General features: G+C 40.1%; 1 protein-coding gene across 6 annotated transcripts in view; it reads right to left on the bottom strand.

Annotated features, from left to right (window-relative positions):
• The window catches only part of cunh14orf180 (chromosome unknown C14orf180 homolog), a 137,202-nt gene that overhangs the window by 12,086 nt on the left and 104,004 nt on the right, over window positions 1-21,112 (bottom strand). For 3 of the 6 annotated variants that reach the window (XM_020591182.1, XM_020591187.1, XM_020591186.1), the window contains exons 4-9: window positions 13,143-13,244; window positions 2,143-2,201; window positions 1,917-2,040; window positions 1,748-1,802; window positions 1,581-1,657; window positions 718-1,305 (exon numbers count right to left, since the gene is read on the bottom strand). In XM_020591182.1, the coding sequence (XP_020446838.1) occupies window positions 718-870 (153 nt within the window). In that variant the 5' untranslated portion in view covers window positions 871-1,305; window positions 1,581-1,657; window positions 1,748-1,802; ... (1 more) ...; window positions 2,143-2,201; window positions 13,143-13,244. Of the gene's footprint in view, window positions 1-717; window positions 1,306-1,580; window positions 1,658-1,747; window positions 1,803-1,916; window positions 2,041-2,142; window positions 2,202-13,142; window positions 13,245-14,467; window positions 14,548-21,112 lie in introns of all 6 variants that reach the window. The other 3 variants (XM_020591183.1, XM_020591184.1, XM_020591185.1) reach the window with 3 other exon arrangements.

Here is a 21,112-nt window from a genome sequence, read left to right as displayed (position 1 = left end):
ACTCATTTCCAATATCATTCGCATTTGTGTTCGTGTGCATGATGTCATGGGCTGTTAAAAAACCAGTAATTCTGCTCTCCTTGTGGCACCACTGGTCTGGTCAACATCACATTCCAAAGTTCTGAAGTAAAGGCACTGTTTTCGCATCAGGGACATTCCCTCAAGTGCTTTCAAAATAAATCTAAATTGTAGCCCTGCTTCTGTAGGAGGAGGGCCTTGGAAAGCATCCCAGTATGTAATCTGCTGAGACTATGGCCTGATTACACTGTGCCAAAACACACATTCATGTGACCTCAAAATAACAAAACATAGCTCACAAACAATGGGACAAACATTAACTGGATACAACAGTATTTTTAACAGTGTGAGCCGTCTACATCCAGTACCTCACTTAACAACATGCACACATCAGTGTCAACACAGGCGCACACGTTGTTAGGTTTGACATTGGGGTTAGAGATATCAAGGTTGAATGTGCCCTGTGTGCTGTGGTGTGTGACAATTTATGATACTTTAAAGGAGAGTGATGCAAATGTGTCTATACAGTTGTGCAAATATATAATACAGCAGATTTTGTGGATGCATATAATGAATATGTACAGGTACATACATGTTGGTATGTATCCGTACATACCAACACAGTTTGTGCATTGTTTGGCGTGTGTATATGTGTGTGTGTGTGTGTGTGTGTGTGTGTCCCATCCTCATCTGGCTCACCTGGTGTAGGCAGTTGGGCAGTGAGGTGAAGCTCTGCACATGGGTCAGTCCCAACAGGCAGCTGAGGAAGCAGTGGAGGGCGGCCCGATACTCCCCCTGCTGCTGGAGCTGCTGTCCCAGCTCAAATAGGCCCTCCCTCCCCCCGTTCAGCATCCCCAGTCCCAACCAGAGCTAGCACTGCCTCCCATCAGAACTCCACCGGCTGACGACAAACACTCCTCTCTTCACCACTCCACTGAAGCACCAAAGGTAGAAAGAAACAGCCACACAGAGTGAAAAATGTAAAAAAAAAAATGCAGCTGCTCATACAAACACAAACCGAAAGAGGAGGAGTGAGCAGCAGCCTCAGTCTCGTCTATGCACAGTAAGACAAGGACAGGTGGTAAGAAACAGGCTGAAGGAGCTCTGGCGACTCACGAGGAAAAGATCCATTCCCCTCCCTCCTTCCAGGCTGCATCAGGAAAGGAGGACAAAGGAAGTTGGAGAGTAGTTGCTGCTTGACTGGCAGCACTCTGGACCAATCCCTGCTCTGCTCACATACAGTAGCCCCGCTAGTGTGTATATATCACGCTGGCTTTCTCTCCAACCCTAGAACATGGAACATACAGGGGATGTGTATCTTGATGATGAAAAGCAAATAATGTACACATGTTCAAGTACATATATCTAAATATAATATTCAATAAGTTTGAATTTCATTTTATTTTGATGCAATTATCTGTCCTGTTGTGCATTATAATATTTACAGTGTGTGAGAAAAAGCATGGATGCAAACATAGGGTAACAGTACTGTAAATGTACTGTATGAGATCAGGAGAAAGCACTTCTTACAATTCAAACAAGAAGAACAAACATTTATTCACCAGGAGTGCCTCCCCTGGATGTTTGCTCACTTCCCTTCATACAATCTAATCAGTATTAATGTGAGGCCAATCTGCATCTGGGGAAAGAGAAAGGGAGAAGAGAAGAAGAGCTATGGCCACAGCAATTGATCCACAGATGAGCCAGAGGATCATGAATAGGGGGTGACTTTGAGAACAGCACTCCTCTCCACCCTCCACTGGCACACAGGCATGGTACGGTAGCTGTAGGAAAGAAGAAAAAGAAAATGGGCAGAGTCAGTCTCCATTAGTGTCCAATGCACCTTTCTAAGAGAGATTTGAATGGAAAGGTTGTGATCATGGGGGAGAGCATTAAACCTGCAGGGGCAGGTCAGACACAGGAAACTGTGAACACTTCTCATTTCGGGGTTATCAGCATCTAGAGCAGCCGTGGTACTTCATTATGCTGATGGAGGCCATGTTCTCCCCTTCATCCACTGGCCTGAGGAGCAGAGATACATGATTGGTGTCAACAGAGTTGAGTCAGAATTCAGTGAAAAAATGAGCAAAGACTTTGATGCAATTGAATTGGAGGAACACTCACAGGCTCTCAGGGTTCAGTCCTAATTGAAAACAAGGGGGATCCATCTCCTCAATACAGGCCTGTCAAGCAGAGCAGTCACACTTCAGCTGTGAGGAGGTTGGTCTTTTCATGTTAACATTTGACAACAACCCAGCAAAAAGAAAACCCACCCAAGCAGAAGTGTAAGCTGAAAAAGTGTCTACATTTGATCAAATCCTGCCTGGTTTGATAACACCGTAATATAAAACTATAGTCTGGAGGCCTGACTTTTTTGACCTCCGCCACAAGGCTGTACATCATTCGCTCACATTCTGCTCTAAACACCTATTAGTAAATATGCTGTCAATCATTATAACAAAAACACTGGTTGATATCACTACTCTACAATGCGAAAATTGACCAGTGGCCGGGATATTGACTGCCTGACTTGCAGAGCTGGTAGAAAAATGCATCAGTATGATCAATAAATACTCAGTGATTCTTAGGGAAGCCATTAAACCAGACTAATGTAAATGCATGATGAGCAGGCCCTGCAACAGAATACAAAGTAGAATGGAACTGTGTCAGTCACATATATAAATTTAACATCAGCTGTTATTGCCGTGCAGTAAACCTCAATATATTCAATTAGTGCTAATGCTTCAGTTAATCTGTATTTATAGTTTTCTACTATGAGTTCAGTAAATATCACAGTATACCTACAGTAAGTAAACCAGTAACTAGATATGAATCAACTACAAAATTAAAAATTTTACTGAACATTTTCAGTGGATTCAAATGCTTTGTTTTATTTTGAAAATATTCTTTTGGATTGTTGTGGCTCGGGATGTAGAGCGGGTTGCATCCTAACCAGAGTGTTTGTGATTTGAACCCCAGTTTCTTCAGTATTGCTCCTGGTGGCTGTGCCATCAGTGTGCCTGTGTATTACTTACATTATGGGGATTGAAACATGTTAACACGCTCACATTGTGGGGACTCGGCCATCCTTGTTGGGACCAGCCTGTGGTCCCCTACAAGGAAATCACTGAATTTTAGGGTGGCAACATGGTTTAAGGTTAGGGTAAGGTTAGGTGTTAAGGTCAGGGTTAGGCAAGTAGTGGTTATGGTTAAGGTTAGGATAAGTCTACAGGACATGAATGGAAGTCAATGTAAAATCGCCACAAGGAATGAAAACACAGTGTGTATGTGTGTGATAATGGGAAATAGTGTAAAGCACTTTGAACGTGCTTTGTTGCATGGAAAATCATTGTATAAGACCATTTACCATTTTTCCAGGAAGTTTGACTATGTGGATATTGCCATGTTCCTCTTCTTGACTTACCATAAAGTTATAAATCTTAGATGATTCAGCATTTGTTAGAATGATACATTTTGCACTGTCCAGCAGGTTTGCAGAGGAGCATTGTTTCTCTTGTCCTCATGTTGTTACAAGACACTATGCACAACCCTACATCAGCATATACTACTTTTATTTCCTGCATTGTGAAAATAGAGCCATTCTGTGCAACTTTGCTGTAGCCTGAAGGCCTTTGGTGTGGAATAATTTACTCTGCATAAATGACAGCAGCTATGTCCCCAGCGACAGTGTTCCAGCTCTAGTGATGTGAAGATCAAGGATACTGTTAGATATAAAACATCACTGTGATTTCTCAGGACCATGTCAATGTGTACTGATGTAGAAGTTTGTTACAAACACCACCCGCACTGTTACAGACGTGAACCGTTAACTAGCTGTTAAGACACCCATTGTGCGCCTGTATCCTGGGTGTTTTAGCCCATAGTGTTGGCCAACTGTTTAAACCCCTCCAATCTCCTGATAGTCCAGCTGCATCCCTCTAAGATTCAGGCTCCGGCAGTTTAATAGGCTTGACACCCCCAGCTACTGAAATGCAGTTTATGACCTCGATGTAATCAGCAGTAAATGCTGCCACCATCTGTCTCTTTTTACTCAATTATCTGACCCAGTGACTTTTACAGACAAATACTGTCCAGGTAAACACAGTAACACAAATCCTCTAGCAAAGGTTATGGCACATCTATACATCATCCCAAACACTTTATTGTTTCTTTTGGTCAGTTCTTGTTCCAACAGTGCTTCAAATATAACCACTGTCCTTCAGTTTTGAGTAGAACAATTCTATTATTCTAAAAATTGTATCCTTCTATTAACTTAATTCTAGTTACAGTATGAATCACCATCACCAGAATCTACAGCTGTGATGACATTTTTGCATCAATGTGGTGACAGGGTCCCACACAGTTCATACTTCACACTCCATATAAATGACACTATGTTAAAGGTTCTTAATAAAAACAGTCATCAACTGTTCATCTCTGTCACAGTGGGTTAAAATCACTTGATTACTGTAGGAATTCGTTAAAGGGAGTATCTCCTGCAGCACATGTCTTTTTCTCCACTCTTGCACCCCCTAGTGGATCTTCCAAGAATGATGCCAGACTAAGACACTGTAGACACTAAAATACAGTTCATTACAATAGTGTGACTGTCCACAGAAATAAAGACATAGACTCTCCATGAAACTGAAAATTTAGACTATGCAGCGGGTAAAATGTAAATCATCTGAAAGATCTATAATGATAGATAGACGCTGTAAAACCTTATAGACCTACATGAATCATGACTACCCATGCTATTTTGGAGACTACAGGACTATCTGCTACAAGGCAGCTAACTAAGAGACAACATCAAGTATCAGAAGGGAGAGACTTTTTAGACCTTTTATTATTAAAATACATTGTCACTTATGAAAGCTGCTCAAATATGACTGCTGGATCTGTGGTCTTTTATACATTTTGTGATACTCCCTGACCTCTTGGATTTAAACATGTTTCTTCCTCAAAGCTCTTTTTCTGTTTCTCTCTCCTCTAATTTTGCTTTCACCTCAGCCCCTTTAAATGCGTATGATAAATGATGTCAGAGTAAGAAGGGAAGAGTGACACAGTTGCTTACTCATTCTAACTCGCAGACATAACCCTATAGACATCACTGAGCACTAGCAAACAAAAGATGCCTAGGTGTTTGCTGGTAATGCATTTGCGTGCAGTATGAAACTGCTGTGTTAAGTGAATGTCACCAAAGCAGTTGTGGATGCAGTAGTGTCTGACACAGAATTTGACTACCTGCACATCACACTGTCTGAGTTTTCTTGGTTAGATTTTAAGATGTAAATGTCCACACAGCCTCAAGCCACATGAGGTTGCCATGCCAACTGGTATCAGTCAATTCAAAGGTTCTTCAAGCTGTGAAACAGGTCACATTAACAGGTCGCTGTTAATGTCCGAGATTAATTCAAACCAGACTGCATGCCACCTGTCAACAAGGCTTGACCCCTACGGTGCAGCCCTGCAAACCTTGTTCCTGCTCATCTTTCATCATTTTCATTTGCCTATGTTCCTGCTCTTCCAGTGCAATCATGCAGGTAAATGGTCTTATATTTGTATAGCACCTTTCTATGCTTTACAGCACACTCAAAGCGCTTTCACACTATTTGGCCATTCACCCATTCACACTCCCAAACATTCACACACCAGTGACATCACCGGGAGCAACTGGGGGTTCAGTGTCTTGCTCAAGGACACCTCAACATGTTGACTGGACAAGCCGGGAATCGAACCGCTAATCCTCCAGTTAGGAAACGACCCGCTCTACCTCCTGAGCCACAGCCGCCGCAGGTATGGGCCACTCCATCAAAGTGCTTACATTTGGCCAGTTTCTCCCATAAGGGTGACAGAAAAATCATAACGAGATCTTTCAAAACACCGAATCCCAGCGATTTCTCCAGTGTGAGCTGAGGTAGTTTGAATCAACTCTTGAAGGGGATGCCTGAAGAGTAACACAGTGAAAAATACCCATAAACCATTAAACATCATCCATTAATGTCTGTGGCAACTGCTTTAGACGATATGAACTCAATAATTACGCTGACCAGTTGGAACGAGGATACAACCATCGGAGGAACAATGGCCGTTGTGCGACGTCACGTGAAAAGGGCCCATTGCATGTAACTGATATGATAAACAGACACTCTTTGGAGAATCCATTTCATTTTCACTTTTATTACATGCTGGTAAAATCAGATATTATACTGGGGATCAGAATAATATCTATTCCACCATTGCTCTCAGGCAAAACAGTGTAAGCAACAACCCCTGCTTTTTAATGTAATGCTTAGGAAACCTTAATTTGATCTTTTCCTCCTGTGTGACTTTGTATCATCAAAACAGGCACAAACATCTCTCAGGGATACCACTGTTAAAATGAAAGGTTAAGCACTCCTACATTCAGGGACCCGCAGGCATGACCATGACCGTATGGTGTTGTTGCCTCAGGAGAAGCTACGGTCAGCATTATGGTCAGTGTTACGGTCAATGAACCACTGATGCAGGCTTCAGAGACACAAATCTTAATTTATGACAACTCACTGAAGAAGGGTGGATTATTATGGTAAAGCAAAGAAGGCCAGTGGTCAGCAGAGACGGGTAAATACATAGTAAATGTTTATGTGTCATTATTCATCCTCCGTGAGAAGCTCTCCACCGATACTCTCAAATTCCTTTTTATTATGATCCATTCACAGCTGGGATAAGAGGCTTTCAAATGTAATTGCTTGGAAAATTTGGTCATTTTGTTTTTGGTGGTGAATTGGTTCTACTGTAATCCTGGGAAATTCCAGCCTTTTTACATGTGAGTGGTTTAAGAGAGAGTCAGGGAAATTGGTTCATCGCTCAGTGGAGCTGTGAGATTTCTGCTGATGACATTTTCATTAACAACGGGACATAATATGTTTATAGATCCCTGTTTGCTTGGACCTTTAATTTCTCCCTTTGCAACACATTTTCTAGCAGCTGTGTGGGCATGAGGAGGGAGGACTTTATAGACTGTCCATACAGTGGATCTATAGGCAGTAAATTGTGCTGATAAAGCATGGTAAGGTGGCTGATAGAGAAAAGTACTGTGCAATCTATATTGACTTGCAGAACATGCAGAGCTTAATTAAGACTTACACCGTGACAGCAATTTTACAAAATCTCCAGGAAGTATGTAATCATATAATATATTCTGCTCTTCAACCTTCAGCTAATGATAATAGTGTGATGAGGTCATTGTAAAAACAGATTTTCTAAATATATGGAGGAACAAGAAGAAAATCGCTAATGGAAGCTACTGTAGCCAGATTTCCTGTTTCTGTGTTACATCCCAGGTTTCAGCTGGTATTAACACACAGCTCTGGCCACATGATGCCCAATAATTGCCAGTAAATCGGATTCTCTATGAGCAGGTCTACATATTGAGTAGAATTAGATTTGTGAGGCCTTGATGATGTACTCCTCTATTGGCAAGGGCATTTTTGAATTCTGGATGTAGAGGAGATGTTTGTCTGTCTTATAGCTGTTGAGTCAGAATTAGATATAAAACTGATGCATCATACAGAAAACCAAACCAGAGGACAATGACAAAGGGAACATGTGTCTTCTCAACCCCGGGAGATATCACACACTGAGACAGCACTGTTCTTTTGGTTGATGAATGAATGAACGCAGGCGGTGCTCCTAACCCTTTGAAATTGTTACAGCAGAAAACCTGTATGAGGCCTAGACCTGAACAGCCACGTGTCCTCTGGTGATGGTACGATGGTATTTACACTGGTCACCGGAAGTCAAGCCCTTCAGCTCCATGAACTGTTTATTTACAGAGTCATCAACCTCTGGACAATTTCATCATGGGGAAATAAACAACCAGGGTCATGTCCTTCACTAGTGAAATATGTCAACTTGGCTGTGAGGCAGCAGGTTAATAAAACATTCTGGCACAGAGACATTAAACTCAAATATTAGGTGCATGCTCTCACACACACTCGCACCAGGTTAAGGCTAGATTTAGCCCCAGTTTAACCATCTCGAATCTGTGTATGATTAATGAGAAACTTATGCTGACATTTCAGTGCACCTTAATTAACAGAATCCAGCTGAGATGGCAGCTTTCATATATTTTGGATTTTTATTTAAGCGAGAAAGAGCTCAGGGTGTGAATACTGGATATAATAAGCTTAAGCTCGACAACAAAGAAAGGGTTCTAATCAAATATAAAAATCTGAAGGATAATCCAAAAGTAAAGACAAGAAGACAATAACAAGTCTGACACCCTAATTGCAAAATATGAATCTGATCCATAAAATTACATGGTGTGGAGCTAAAAGTGGGAAAAGCATGACATCTTTTCAGTAGTGTTTCTGTGTAAGAACCCTGGTACTATTCATCTACTGTTGTATCAGCATTGTGATACTGGTTTGTCTTTCACATCCTACAGTAGCTGCCACTCTTTTGCCACCTGAGGTTTTAATGCCTGAATCACGAGATGTATTAGGATAAAATGAGACCATAATTGCTTGTCTGTGAAATGAATCAGAGGATTTATTCCAAAGAATGACGGACATGATAAGCATGTCGATTTATAGCACATCCTCCCCTTTTGTGCGAATAATTGAGCTGAATCTAAGTCTTGTTCTCTCCTTTGCACAAACACACCTTTTTAAAAATGGTGTTTTAACGGTTTTCATCTGGCTGTGACGCCTATAAAGCATGTCCACTGAGGACGAACTCTCATGGGAAATCTAGAAGTTTGTTTGGTGGGAAACAGGAGGCGTAAACAAATGGAGGTCGGTGGAGGATTTACAGCTGCCTGATGTATTCATCTCCATGGTGGGACAATCCCACCTGCTCAGCCATGGCTCATTCTGACAGGCTGCAAAGAGGCCGTCAGAGAAACCTATGCGCTGCTCCTACGAGTGTTGTACTACTGCTCTTCTGTTAAACAACACTGGTGGAAAATGTACAAAAACTGCAGAATTACCTTCCATGCAGTAAATTCAACTGAGGCAAAATGCGACTGGCTGGTAGTGGATTTGTGTTTGCTATAAAGGTTCAATAAATAGCCACAACTGCCCCATAGTTGATTCAACATGCATTTTTGTGGACATTCTTCATGATTAAAAGTACTCCTTTTTTCTTTAGGTGGCCATGATGCATAGCAGTAATTTGCTTTTAATGCAGCTCAGGAACCTGCCTTCCGCCTTCACTCCTATCACTTTGCACACATAAAAAGAAAAAAAGAAAGAGTTGTGTGCTGTATTAGGTGAATTACTTGTTTGTAAGGACACTGATATCTCCCGTTTTAAGGGGGACCATTTATAATATGAATTTAACATCATAAAATAAATGCAATTTTATCCAAAATAATACTTAAAGGTAGGGTTCGTCATTCATTTCAGAAGCATTTTTGTTACATTTCTTGAAATTCTTTTATTATCCTGATGACAATGAATATAATCAATGCAATGACAAAAGAAAATGATACAGCAGTAATTCAAATTAAATGCTCATAAGCTAGTTAAAACTAGCTCCACCTTTACCAGCTGCAACATTAAATGTGATAAACACAATAATGCATCAGTACTCATTATGCTATAATGAGTACTTTTAGCACTTTAAGTATGTTTTGATGCTAATACCTTTGTACTTTTACTTAAGTAGCACTTTGAATGCAGGACTTTTACTTGTAACAGAATATTTTTACAGTGTTTTATTGCTACTTTTACTTAAGTAAAGGATCCGAGTACTTTTTCCATCACTGGCCAAGAGTCTCCCACAAGCCCATGCAGGCAATTGTGTTACCGCTCTGTTTTTATAGCAAAAGCTAGCGAGCTATGGCAGAAAAGGTAGCCACAGCAGACTTTTTTCACAAATGAAGACTGTATTCAACTAATAAGAAGTTGGATGCTGCAAGAAATAAAACCAGAGTTAACACTGGTGTGGCTTTTTAATGATGGCGACAACTGAGAGCACAAAAGGGGCTGAAATGTGACTCTGTAGTGGCCGTATTTCTGCTGGACAGGTAATTATTGGTTTTGATTTATTTGGAGGGGATTTGTTATTTTCCTGAAATATGTAAGTAGTAGTCAGGCAGTGCACGTTGCAGTGTTCAGCGTGCAAGTCAGAACGAGAGGGTTAGATTTCTTCGGTTGTCTGTTTTCAAAATCAAGCTTCCTCTTGCTGTTACATATTCCAGTGAGACTATAGATTGGCTTATAGTAGGTCAGCATCTACACTGTGGACACATCTGGACACTGGTCATATTTCACATATTAAAAAAACAAACACTGTGACTACATACTGTATAACAGGCATTATGCTGCACATGACATTAATATGCAGCATTTATTTATTATAGCAGGTTCTCTTGACTATAAAGTTAGGCTACTGTATTATATCTACAGTAGTAAGATAGTGTTTTACTATGCTAATAAAAAGGAAATTCATCAGCTAACACCTGACAGTTTCCCCCTTCAGGACAAACACAGTGGGCATACTGTAAAAATCCATGATAATTATTTTGAATACTGGTTTTATTACTGCAGGATGTATCCCAACCACATGCTGCTTTTTTAGTATAATTTAAATGCTTCACTGCCATATCATGAGGGGAGGATTGTACCCATGAAGCATATACACAAAACCAACAGCAGACTTCCCCTGTATGTTTACTGTACACTGAGGCATGAACTGACATGAACACTGTAAACAGCTTCACTGTTATAGTGATTTGAAATGATGTATTATGTTCTAACAATATAGTGTGTAGCTCTCTTTCCAGCTGTTTCCCACTTTCTACATTACTGTGAATTGCCTGAAGCCTTGAAAAGCCACTGCACATGTATAGGTTAACATTATACATGTATATTCAGTTAGAAGAAAATGTTATGGTCTGAGGCAGGATTATGCCAGGTTTAGCTTTCAAAGCTCCTTGCAGGTTCCACTCAAGTGTTTTTTTTTTGCACGCATTGAGGCTATAGGCTGTATATGTAAATGTTGTAGTTTGTAACATGATGTAAAGTTACCATATAAAATGCTGAGATAAATATTCAAACCAAGACAAAAAAGTAAACTATGTCTTTTATATATACTGTACATACATATCAGCCAGGGATCCAGCCTGGCACTCTGGTTTCTTTACAATTAAAACAAGGTATAGATCCACAGCTATGATTTGCAAGGCTGTATTTAGGTACAGTGGTGCCTTGAGCTACTGTAAATGTTAACATCAGCTTACTAACATGCTCCCAGTGCTAATAATTAGGGACTACAAGGTTTACTGTGTTGTTCATATTAGTTCAGTGTTTTAGCATGGTAACCTTTGCTGAATAGCTCCAAGCACAAAGAAGAGATGAGGAGACAATGTTCAGTAATTAGTTTTGTAGGTATTTGCTTACAAACCAAAGTAGTGGAGAAATTATTCTGACCGGATGGCAATAAAATTAAAGGTTCACCAAAGCCATTGGGATACATATTCTGCAAACCACTTATGTCTGTGCAAAGAAATCATCCAAAACAGTTCATCTCCTGAATGACTTTTTTACTGGAAGTGAGAATTTTAACATGTAGGTGGTGAAAGATGCAAAGCCAGTGGATCCAAAAGTCATTAGAATTCATCCTGTGGATACCTTCTGTCCCAAATTTCATAGCAACCCATCATATAGATGATGAGATATTTCACTTTGGACCAAAGTGGTGAATCGGCTGGCCAATTAATTGACAGACAGATCTTTCCATCAGTGAAGTGACTAAGTTATTGTGAGTATAAATCATCTGGTTCTAACACAACAAAAGCTTGTCCAAGGCTGGAAAAGTGAATTTTACTGTATACCACAGTGTAGGATACAGTCTTTAGTGGGAACCACCCATTACAAGCTCCCAACAGCGATTCCCCTTTTATCTAAGCAGTGCTCTGCATTTTTATACAAGATTTCTTGGGATCGAAACATCTTAAGCACAAGTTGTGTCAAGTGTTTCTCATCTAATTTATTCTTGTATTGCTGAGGCCTCACAAATGGGAATTATCACGGAGGCAGCGTGGGGTTCACTAAAGCCAAACATTCATCTTTCCTGTCACTTCCTGCTAACTGGCCAACATACACAACAGGGGTTTGTCATGCCACTTGCCTGATTAACTCCGTCATAACAGAATGAACCCAAGAGCAAGAAAACCTCAGTATGACCCGCACTAACCCTCTGTGGAGAACAATAAGCTCTAAGACTCGATTCCTGATCCATAGCTTCAATACATCTGAAACCATTCAACTGAAAGGTAGGTAAAGATCCTTGTATACTGTGCATTCACACAGCTTACAGTCCACTTATTCTTGGCCTTGGCATAATCCTGAATGATTGCCAGGCTATTAACCTCCTCCAATTCTGTTTCTACAGTTTTTATGTGTGCAGCTGATTTGACACGCATTATTCCATTTTTACCTTCTGACTTAAAATGATGCCATTTTAAATGAAATCCTAAAAGGATTGGAAATGATAAACCTCATGGTGCGTATGCAGCACAGCATGGCCCTCCGCCTGGCTAAAAGCAGTCTGGCAGTGCAGTTCAGTGGGGCATTAGGCCTGTCATAATTGCATCCACTGTCTGAGGTCACAGAAGGCCAGCGAGTATTGCTGTGAATGTGTATTACTGATGGAACCTTGTGGAGTGAGAGGAGCCCATTACTGCAAGTCCCAGACAAGAGTGAAAAATGAAATGGCTTTTCAAAAACTGGGCTGCTGGAAGATGGAATGATATGAAAGCATGGTGCAATTTCCTGGGAGTCCCCGAGAGAATCCTGGTCCCTGGATGGGAATCATCACAAATAGCAGATGCACAGCCACACACACATTGATTCACTTTTGTGACTATGTGTACACACACACAGAACCAGATCTGTGTTTTTTTGTTTTGCTTTTGTGGAGAGAAATGGAGAAAATAAAACAAATCTAATTGCAAATAAGTTACCTTGTGAGTTCAGTTAGATATTCTCCTTTAGGGTCTCTGAGGGAGGCAAAAATAAGACAAGGGGGAAAACAGTACAACTACTGTGATACACCCAGTGCTGCACCTGCCACACCTGTTGGGTTAACTGGATTTTCTGACATTTACAAAACACAATTCAGAATCTGATTACCTTCATACGCTGGGCCTTTTAAATGTCCAAATTATTTTCCAGGCCTGAAGAGGGCAGACAAGTCTTCTTTTAAACATGGAGGGTGGCTGTTCTTCCGTTCCCCTAAATGCAACAACAGACATGTTGTTAGTTTTGTACTGCACAGCCCGATCTGCTCATGTCATACAAGACATTTCAGCATACTTTGAAAAACAGATTTCATTTTATTATTACCACAGACATGGACTTTATCATAAATTATGCAGCTCCACACACTTAAGGCACATAAACCTATATACATAACAGCATTGTATTCAAATGGATGGAGCTTGGCAAACACATTCCTATCAGATCCATTAGTTCCACCAATGTAACACTGACAATAGCCTGATAACTGCCCAGCAGGCAACAGCAATCAGGCGAAATAGAAGTGTATTTCTCTGTGACGTGAGCCATAAAAGGCATCCATCCAGAGGAGCGTGTGTGTGTTCAGACACAAGCCAACACAGTGGCACTTGGCTGGAGAGCAGAGAAAACACCTGTCTTCTTATCTTTATGCTGCTGCGACAGTGGTGCTTCCCATGGCTAAGGTTTTTACTACAGCAGGAGCTACCTCTCATTCACATGCTTTTGTTTTCTGTCCCAGAGAGTTAATGTCTGCTACTGTGTAGTTACCATTTATGGACGCATCAATATGTGAATGGTAGGTTTGGCTTTTGAATATGCAGGGGAACTAAATGTATTCACATAATTATGTTAATAGAATGTCCAGAATAATAAAAGCTGATCTACAGTTCAATTCATGGATAATTTTCATGTAATGGAAATAGAAAAAGTCATGTTCATTGTGAACGTTGCAGCTTTCATATGAACCGGTGGCAGCAATGAACTGTGAAGATCCGCTGCTCATAAACTAGAGATTTTTACTGATGATGAAGAGCCTGTTAAGAAAATTGGACAACTCTTGAAATCATACTGGTTCTTTCATTAAGAACATGGTGGAAATGGCAAAAACAGGAAACGACCATCAGAAAAAGATGCTCCCTTAAACTCAAAGAGACAGACTGCTTAACTTACAAAATGCTCCTTTTATAGAAAATTAGGTTTTTATGGAAAACAATATGCCGTAATTTTTAGTGCAGTAATAAGACAGAAATAAACAGTTTTCCCTCTGTAATCACATTTATGTATTGTTAAACCCAGTGGTGTGGGGTAGATGGATGTCATTACTTTGTGGTCACCAGATGCATTGCTCTCACTCTAACAGCCCATAAAATTCTACTGCCATCATCTCTCTTATCACAGTAATGTTGAAAATGTCTTTGAAAAACAATGGGATGACTCACACAAGATGATACGTCTTCAAATTCTGCAGCAAGATCGGTTTGTCTCAGACAAAATAATGCTGGATGCCACTTCGTCCTCACTTCCATAGCGGGAATGAAAATGAATCAGAGAAAAAGATAAAAGCTTGACAAGCACCACAGTCGATCTGTCAGTTTAACAGCCAGAGAATTCATGACAAAACAAATGAAAATGGGCTGATGGAAAGAGGAGAATAGTATTATTGTGAGCTGTGCAGTTTAATGTGTGTTTGTGTAGTATGTGTGCTATATTTTCCACTGGGTCTTTCTCATCCACTGAGGGAGAAAAGGAAGGAGGTGAGCATAAGTTAGGGCCTTCTAATGCAGGCGACATCAGCTTCAGACCTTCCTCAGAGAAGGTGGATTTGACCAAATAAACTGCCCCGACTCACTAAAGTCTCTTGTCTTTCTCTCTGAGGGGGATCGTTGTTCTATTCACTGCAGCTCCATGAGTGTGTGCTGCTCTGTTTGGCAGTGATGTGGTGGCTTATAAGTGGTAAGTAAGTCTAGCATCAACATTTCACAGCAGACGTGTTGTTGTCTCTTGGGCTGCTGACCTAATCATCTGACAGTAGTGATCCCCACCATGCCAACTACCTTCACCACAGACCTGCACCTGGGATGTGAAATCTAAACCCAGGGTGAAAAGGAGGAAAACATTTATGGTGTGTTGTCACAGGGCAAAGCTTCAATGTGGCAGTCAGTTTTCATAGTCATAGGCCTCTAAAAGTTAGTGTCCTTCTTCCTAATCAGATCACAACATCTCCTGTGTGAGGTTCTGCAGGCTCCACTAATCTCATTACAAGCCCTCATGTGGAGGAGCTGCAGAGAAGTCCCCTTGGAGGCCTAGCTCGCTCACATAACAGAGCCCCGCGTGCACCAATCTAATCAGGTGATATGCCTATCATTGATTTTCAGCCACAAAATTTCAAATAGGATTGAAGAGAGAACTGAAGCGAGGACACAGTCAAAAAAAAAGAACAAAACAAAAAGAATGTGATGAAGAGACCATATAGGAGGAAATGAGGATGATGTACATGGCAATGCAAGACTCAGTCTGTCTGAAAATCCCCAGGGCTCAGACTGCACCAGTCTTTTCTGCTGAAAAGTGTCTGCAAAACATGAAATATCTCTAATTACTCATCTTTACAAAAACTTTAAGTCAAAATCTTTTTTCCCTAAAACTAAGGACCAAACCACTGGAGTAGTGATAAGGACAGATCACATTGTTTACAGCATCTCTTCCACTCCAGCTCACAATCGCTCCCTCACTGTCACTGGTCATGTGTCGTTGATTGTAGGGGCAGACACATACAGTAGCAGGTCTATCTGACAATGCAAGGGTTAATGGGGAGTCAACAGGCTCCTGAAATGAGGTTCAAACAGACATAGAACTGAATCCCTCCCCCAAGGGATGGTTTAATGACAGACATTAAAAATAATTAGGAAAAACAAAACAGCCCTGCATGAGAAAAACATGTCTCTCTGTGAGCAGCACTGAAGCTGCTCAGTCACAGAGATTGTGATTAGAACAGATATGTTATTTAAACATTATTACAAATGAATCATGATGTGGACTTCGGTGTTTAGTATTCAGTGTGAATAGGAGCCAAAAAAAGGATTTGATTTAACCTCCATATTCTTTTTAAAATGGCAAATATCAGATGTTTGCTTGTTGCACAGGTTAGTTTTGTAATTCCTCTGCCTTTAAGCCAATGGTGTGGTTACACATTTGGAGTCATAGTGAGGTTTTACAATTTAAAGAAGAAGAAAAATTGTAATTGAAGCTCAGCATCGGTTTAAAGGACACAGCAGAAAAACACTGTACATTAACCATCTTAAGGATTTAAGGAGAATTTACTATGCTTAAGCAAGTGATTAGTATTGTGTATACTCATTTTCCTCATTGGAGAATATTTACAGAAGACCTTTGACCAGAATAAGTCTATGGATTCTCTTAATCTAAATGCACATCTTGTTACCAAAATATCCACATCAATTTCCACATCAATGAACAATATTGTATTGAAATAAAGCAATGAATCATGGGAGTGATGTTTGAAATGACCAAACTAGTAACTTGTTGCCTTCTTATCCAGTTAATGCCCAGAATTGAGAGCAGGGTAAGGACACTAATAGATTTTTCAAATCTTACACAGGCTCTAGGTGCAAATGCTGAATATTAAACGAGCTGGGAAAATCAATTGCCTGTTGCTGAAATGAGACCTGCCTTTTGTAATTTCACAGTAGAGGACTCCATAAAAAAGAGGAAAAAATAGAGTAACTATAGAAGCTGGTCTTAGGGAAGTGATTTGTGTGCCACTCACAGCCATATAATTTATAGGCAAGTGGGGAGTGTTAGAGTTACATGTCCAGTGGATAGCAGCTTCATATTTCCATAAAGCCTGCTTTCAGATCCCACACTGGGTATGAATGTCAGAGACATCCATCTGCTCCGCTCTGGGGAGGACTGGGATGTTGCCAGAAGCACAGTGGATCCCTGTTTAAGTCTCGTACCACAAACACAGAAGAGAACGGGTGGGGTGGAAACCAGAGAAGGCTCCTGTTTCCCCTGCTGGTCCCAAAAGAAGGGATATATTGGCACTGGCAAGCTGCAGACCCCCTCAGATAATTAAAAGTGAGGTATAAATCAGTGTATAAGCAGTAATCACACAAGCTCCTGCCAGCTCCCCTCAACGATCATAAATCTACAGGATAACAAAGCTTCAGCACTAACAAAGGCTCTGCAATCCCCACTGATCTGGGGCTGGATATGCATTCATAGAAACTACATTGCTGAAATACTACAGCACATCTGAAAACAGATTTGTGTTTAAATCAATTTAAATGATCAAGGAGCAGCAAAGAAGCTGTGAGGGATGAGTTCACGGCACAGTTTTTTTTTATATGATAGTAAATGCTTTGGTAGAAGACTGCAGATTAAAAGAAATACCACTTATAATGTTCCTCCTACAACCTTTATCTCCATGCCTTGCATTAAATATTTTGTACGGAGGAAACCTCTTACAAAAGAGAAGCTGATACCACTTTATTTGACATTTTGACAGGAAAAGCTAAATGGAGCCATTTTAGTCTAGCACTGGTGTGGAGATGGGGCGGTATAGTAGAACAACACATCTCGCACTGTATTGATTGGTGGGAGAAAAAAAAACTGGGAAAAGTGTGAGACATGAAAAGACATTATTGATCCTTTCTGAAATCATGCTGATTAAAGTCTGGGTGGAGAGGGAGCTCACTAATGGTTCACCAGTGAATGCATCCTGATAAGGTCACTGTGAGGTAAGATGATGCACTTTATGTGCAAAAAGAAAGAAGAAGAGAACTACAGCAGTGATTTGATTTAATTCGTATGCATACCAGTGGGTGAAACATAAAGAGCTCCTTTCTAGTGCACCAAAATACACGATTTCAAAACATGAAAATGATACAGTATCAAGGACACATAAAATTAGCCTAACACATCTTTTTTTCTTTTATAATACCTTGTTGCTGAAAGACAGAGACAAGGACCTCCAAGTCAGGGGTCAAAGCTAGTCTTATGAGCTGAGCAATCAATTGTACAACACTATGCCAGAGGATTTATCTATGACTATATTGAAGCAGTGACTCCCCCTTCCTTCTGTGACAAAATGAAATCAAGCTGAAAAGGTTAACACTTCAAAATATGATTAAATGAGATTCAGGAGTTACAGGAAAGTTTTATTGAGATTTACTAATTGGCAAACAGGGGGCATTAATACCGTAAGCAAGTGTCTCAAGCTACAGTACTTCAAAAATGATATAATAAATTCCTCTAAAAACCAGCTTTAATAAACAGCATCTTTTTTGTTTTAAGACTTTAAAACACCTAATTGGATCCATTACTTTATAAAGCTGGGTTTTATTACGGCTAAATAAAGGAAAAAATATATTAAACTTCGCACCTAAGACCACTGGGCACTAGAGCAGAGACAGATTAGAGTATGCCTGAGCTATCAGAACAAACATGTTGTGTACTTATCCTTGTACTAATCTGCAGGGATCAAAGCTGGTTACTGAGATTACCTGCTAATCAGCACAAAAAGCACAAGTGGATCCTACGGACAATGATATTATTCTGTGTGTGTGTGTGTGTGTGTGTGTGTGTGTGTGTGTGTGTGTTCAAAGCCCCATGTGATCAATTAGTTTGGAAGTGTGTGTTTAAATTACGCTACCCCCTGTTCTTGGGTAAACACCCGTGTGAATGGAAAAGACAGTTATAGCATAGCCAGTGTTTTCTCAGTCAGGTTCCTGATTTTAAACAATAATGACTTTTTAATGTGAACCTGTGATTACATTGTCATGGTGAAATATCGGTCTTCTTGACCGAATTGGAAAGGAGGGCCTGAATGTGAATTACTACACAGGCAAGGATTACAGCAGAAAGCCAGGTGAGGCAATCTTCATAAATTCAAATCTAATCTTAAGAGAGCAAGCAGTGTTAGCCAGTGGAGGAGGACTTCACTGGGGGGAGGCAGAGCCAGAGCAGACAATGCCCAGCTCTCAGGCCACTTAAGTGCAAGATTAAAATAAGTTAAACAACCAAATCCTTAAAGGAAAAATAAATAAATTTGCTTACTTAGAGTTAGATGAGAAGATTGCTACTGCTCTTGTGCAAGATGTTATCTTACCCATTTAGCTTAGATTAGCATAAGAACTGGAAACGGGGAAACAGATACAGTAACTCAGTAATTAACACGTTAAATCATGCCAAAAAACAGTTGGACACACTACCCCGTCTAAAACCACAAACGGACATCTTTACACCCCAGATTTTGTACCACATTGTGTTAGACTAAGCTACATGAGTGTGGTATCAATCATATCATCTCAAGTCTGAGCAACAAGGCAAATAAATCTATTTCTGTGAATATGAAACTATTTATCAGCAAAGTATGAGTTTCTACTAAAGTGATATAGAGTACACTGAAAATCTCTTAAACATAAAACTGGAATTAGTCTGAATTAGCTCAGCACCGTGGCAGAAAAACCTGCTTTAAGTATAATTTTATGGCCAAAAGTCATAACCACATGTAACATGGAAAGGTTGTGTAGTAATTACTGTTCAGACGGTCTTCTGTATTTACCTTTCATCTGTTCTCAGCAATGGTCCTGTATTCTCTGTGTGTGTTCTTACTTTGACCAGGACACGTGACAATCACATCATCATATTTTATTCCCACAAGAGGCGGTGACACAAAGGTGTCAGTGAGGTGACAAATCACAGGAATGTAGTTTGGTGCCTTGTCAAAGGCTGCTGCCCTGGTTTATCTGTCCTCTGCTTACAACTACAATTGATCACAGTTTGATGGCTCAAGCCACGCTCCTCACAGGGACATTTCTTATTCAAGTCACAATGCTGTCACTGGCGTTTTAGCGCCTGTGTGGTGCTGCGGTGATGATAGCACAATTTCTATTAGCAGCAAGCATTCTGACATGCTGAGAGAATTCTTATCATTATGTCGACGGCATCGATATCTCACAATTTTCAAGTACAAATTATATGTGAAGAACGTCCTGCACTGCGGGAATATAGAATGGTTTCCTGCTCTCATCTCAGCGGCTTTAATTCTCAAATCCCACTTCATATTTGGCACTGTGAGGAAAGTAAAAGAGAGGACACAGGGGCCATGTCCTCTGTTGTTTCTTCCTGTGAATTTGAGGATTTTAGCATACTGCAATAAAGTTTACATTAATATTAAAAAAGGTTTTTGTGGTATGTTTTTAAAATGTAACAGTTTGACATTTGGGGAAATGTGCTTAATTAGTTACAGCTGACATTACCTTAGCAGAAGGACTGGAAATTAGGGAAAACAGCTGAGCTGGTTTTGACCTGCAAGCTGCATAAAACTACTAATTAACACATATCTTGTTTGTTTAGTTTGTACAAAACTGAAGTTAAGCATAACTGCCCCTATAATATTAATTAATGAGGTTTGGAGACGCTGGTTGGCAGACTTACCTGTGCTACCCGGCTGCAGGTTGTAGCCTTAAATTTGTCAAATATGAACAGATTTAATTTCCTCACCTAACCCTTGGCAAAATGCAAATAAGCATATCTTTAAAAATATCAGCCTCTTTTAATTGTGCAATATTAAAGGTTCATGTGAACAATAAGGGTAAAGTGTTTACTGTATAAAAATTATTTTATATGACCGGACCATTTGACAATTCTCCATAATACTGCTTACAGTACATCTGGGTTGTTTCTAAAAGATTATAGCTCCAGACATTACTGGATTGCATCACATCATATCACATTTAACAATCAAGGAAACCGTTTCCAGGTGAGTTGGAAGGAAAGCTATGAAGCGCACAGTTGTTGTCCCAGAAAACCCAATGGTCTCAGATAAGGAGAGACCAGAGAGATGACAAAAGAAATTAGTGGTGGGAACAAGGATAGAAAGAGTCAGGATTTGTCACTGTGAGTTTGATCTGCATCTCAGGATTTCACACATAAACCTTTGTGGTTTTAAAATTCTGCTGCAGTTTCAAAAATAACCTCTTGGGAAAGTTTTCCACACTAATCGAGTACAAGACTCTAAATGTGCATAGATCTCCCCAAAGAAGGTATATCTATTATAAATT

Source organism: Monopterus albus, unplaced genomic scaffold (genome assembly GCF_001952655.1).
Source record: "Monopterus albus unplaced genomic scaffold, M_albus_1.0 scaffold13.1, whole genome shotgun sequence".
Classification (NCBI taxonomy): domain Eukaryota; kingdom Metazoa; phylum Chordata; class Actinopteri; order Synbranchiformes; family Synbranchidae; genus Monopterus; species Monopterus albus.
This window is presented reverse-complemented; position numbering and strand designations above follow the sequence as displayed.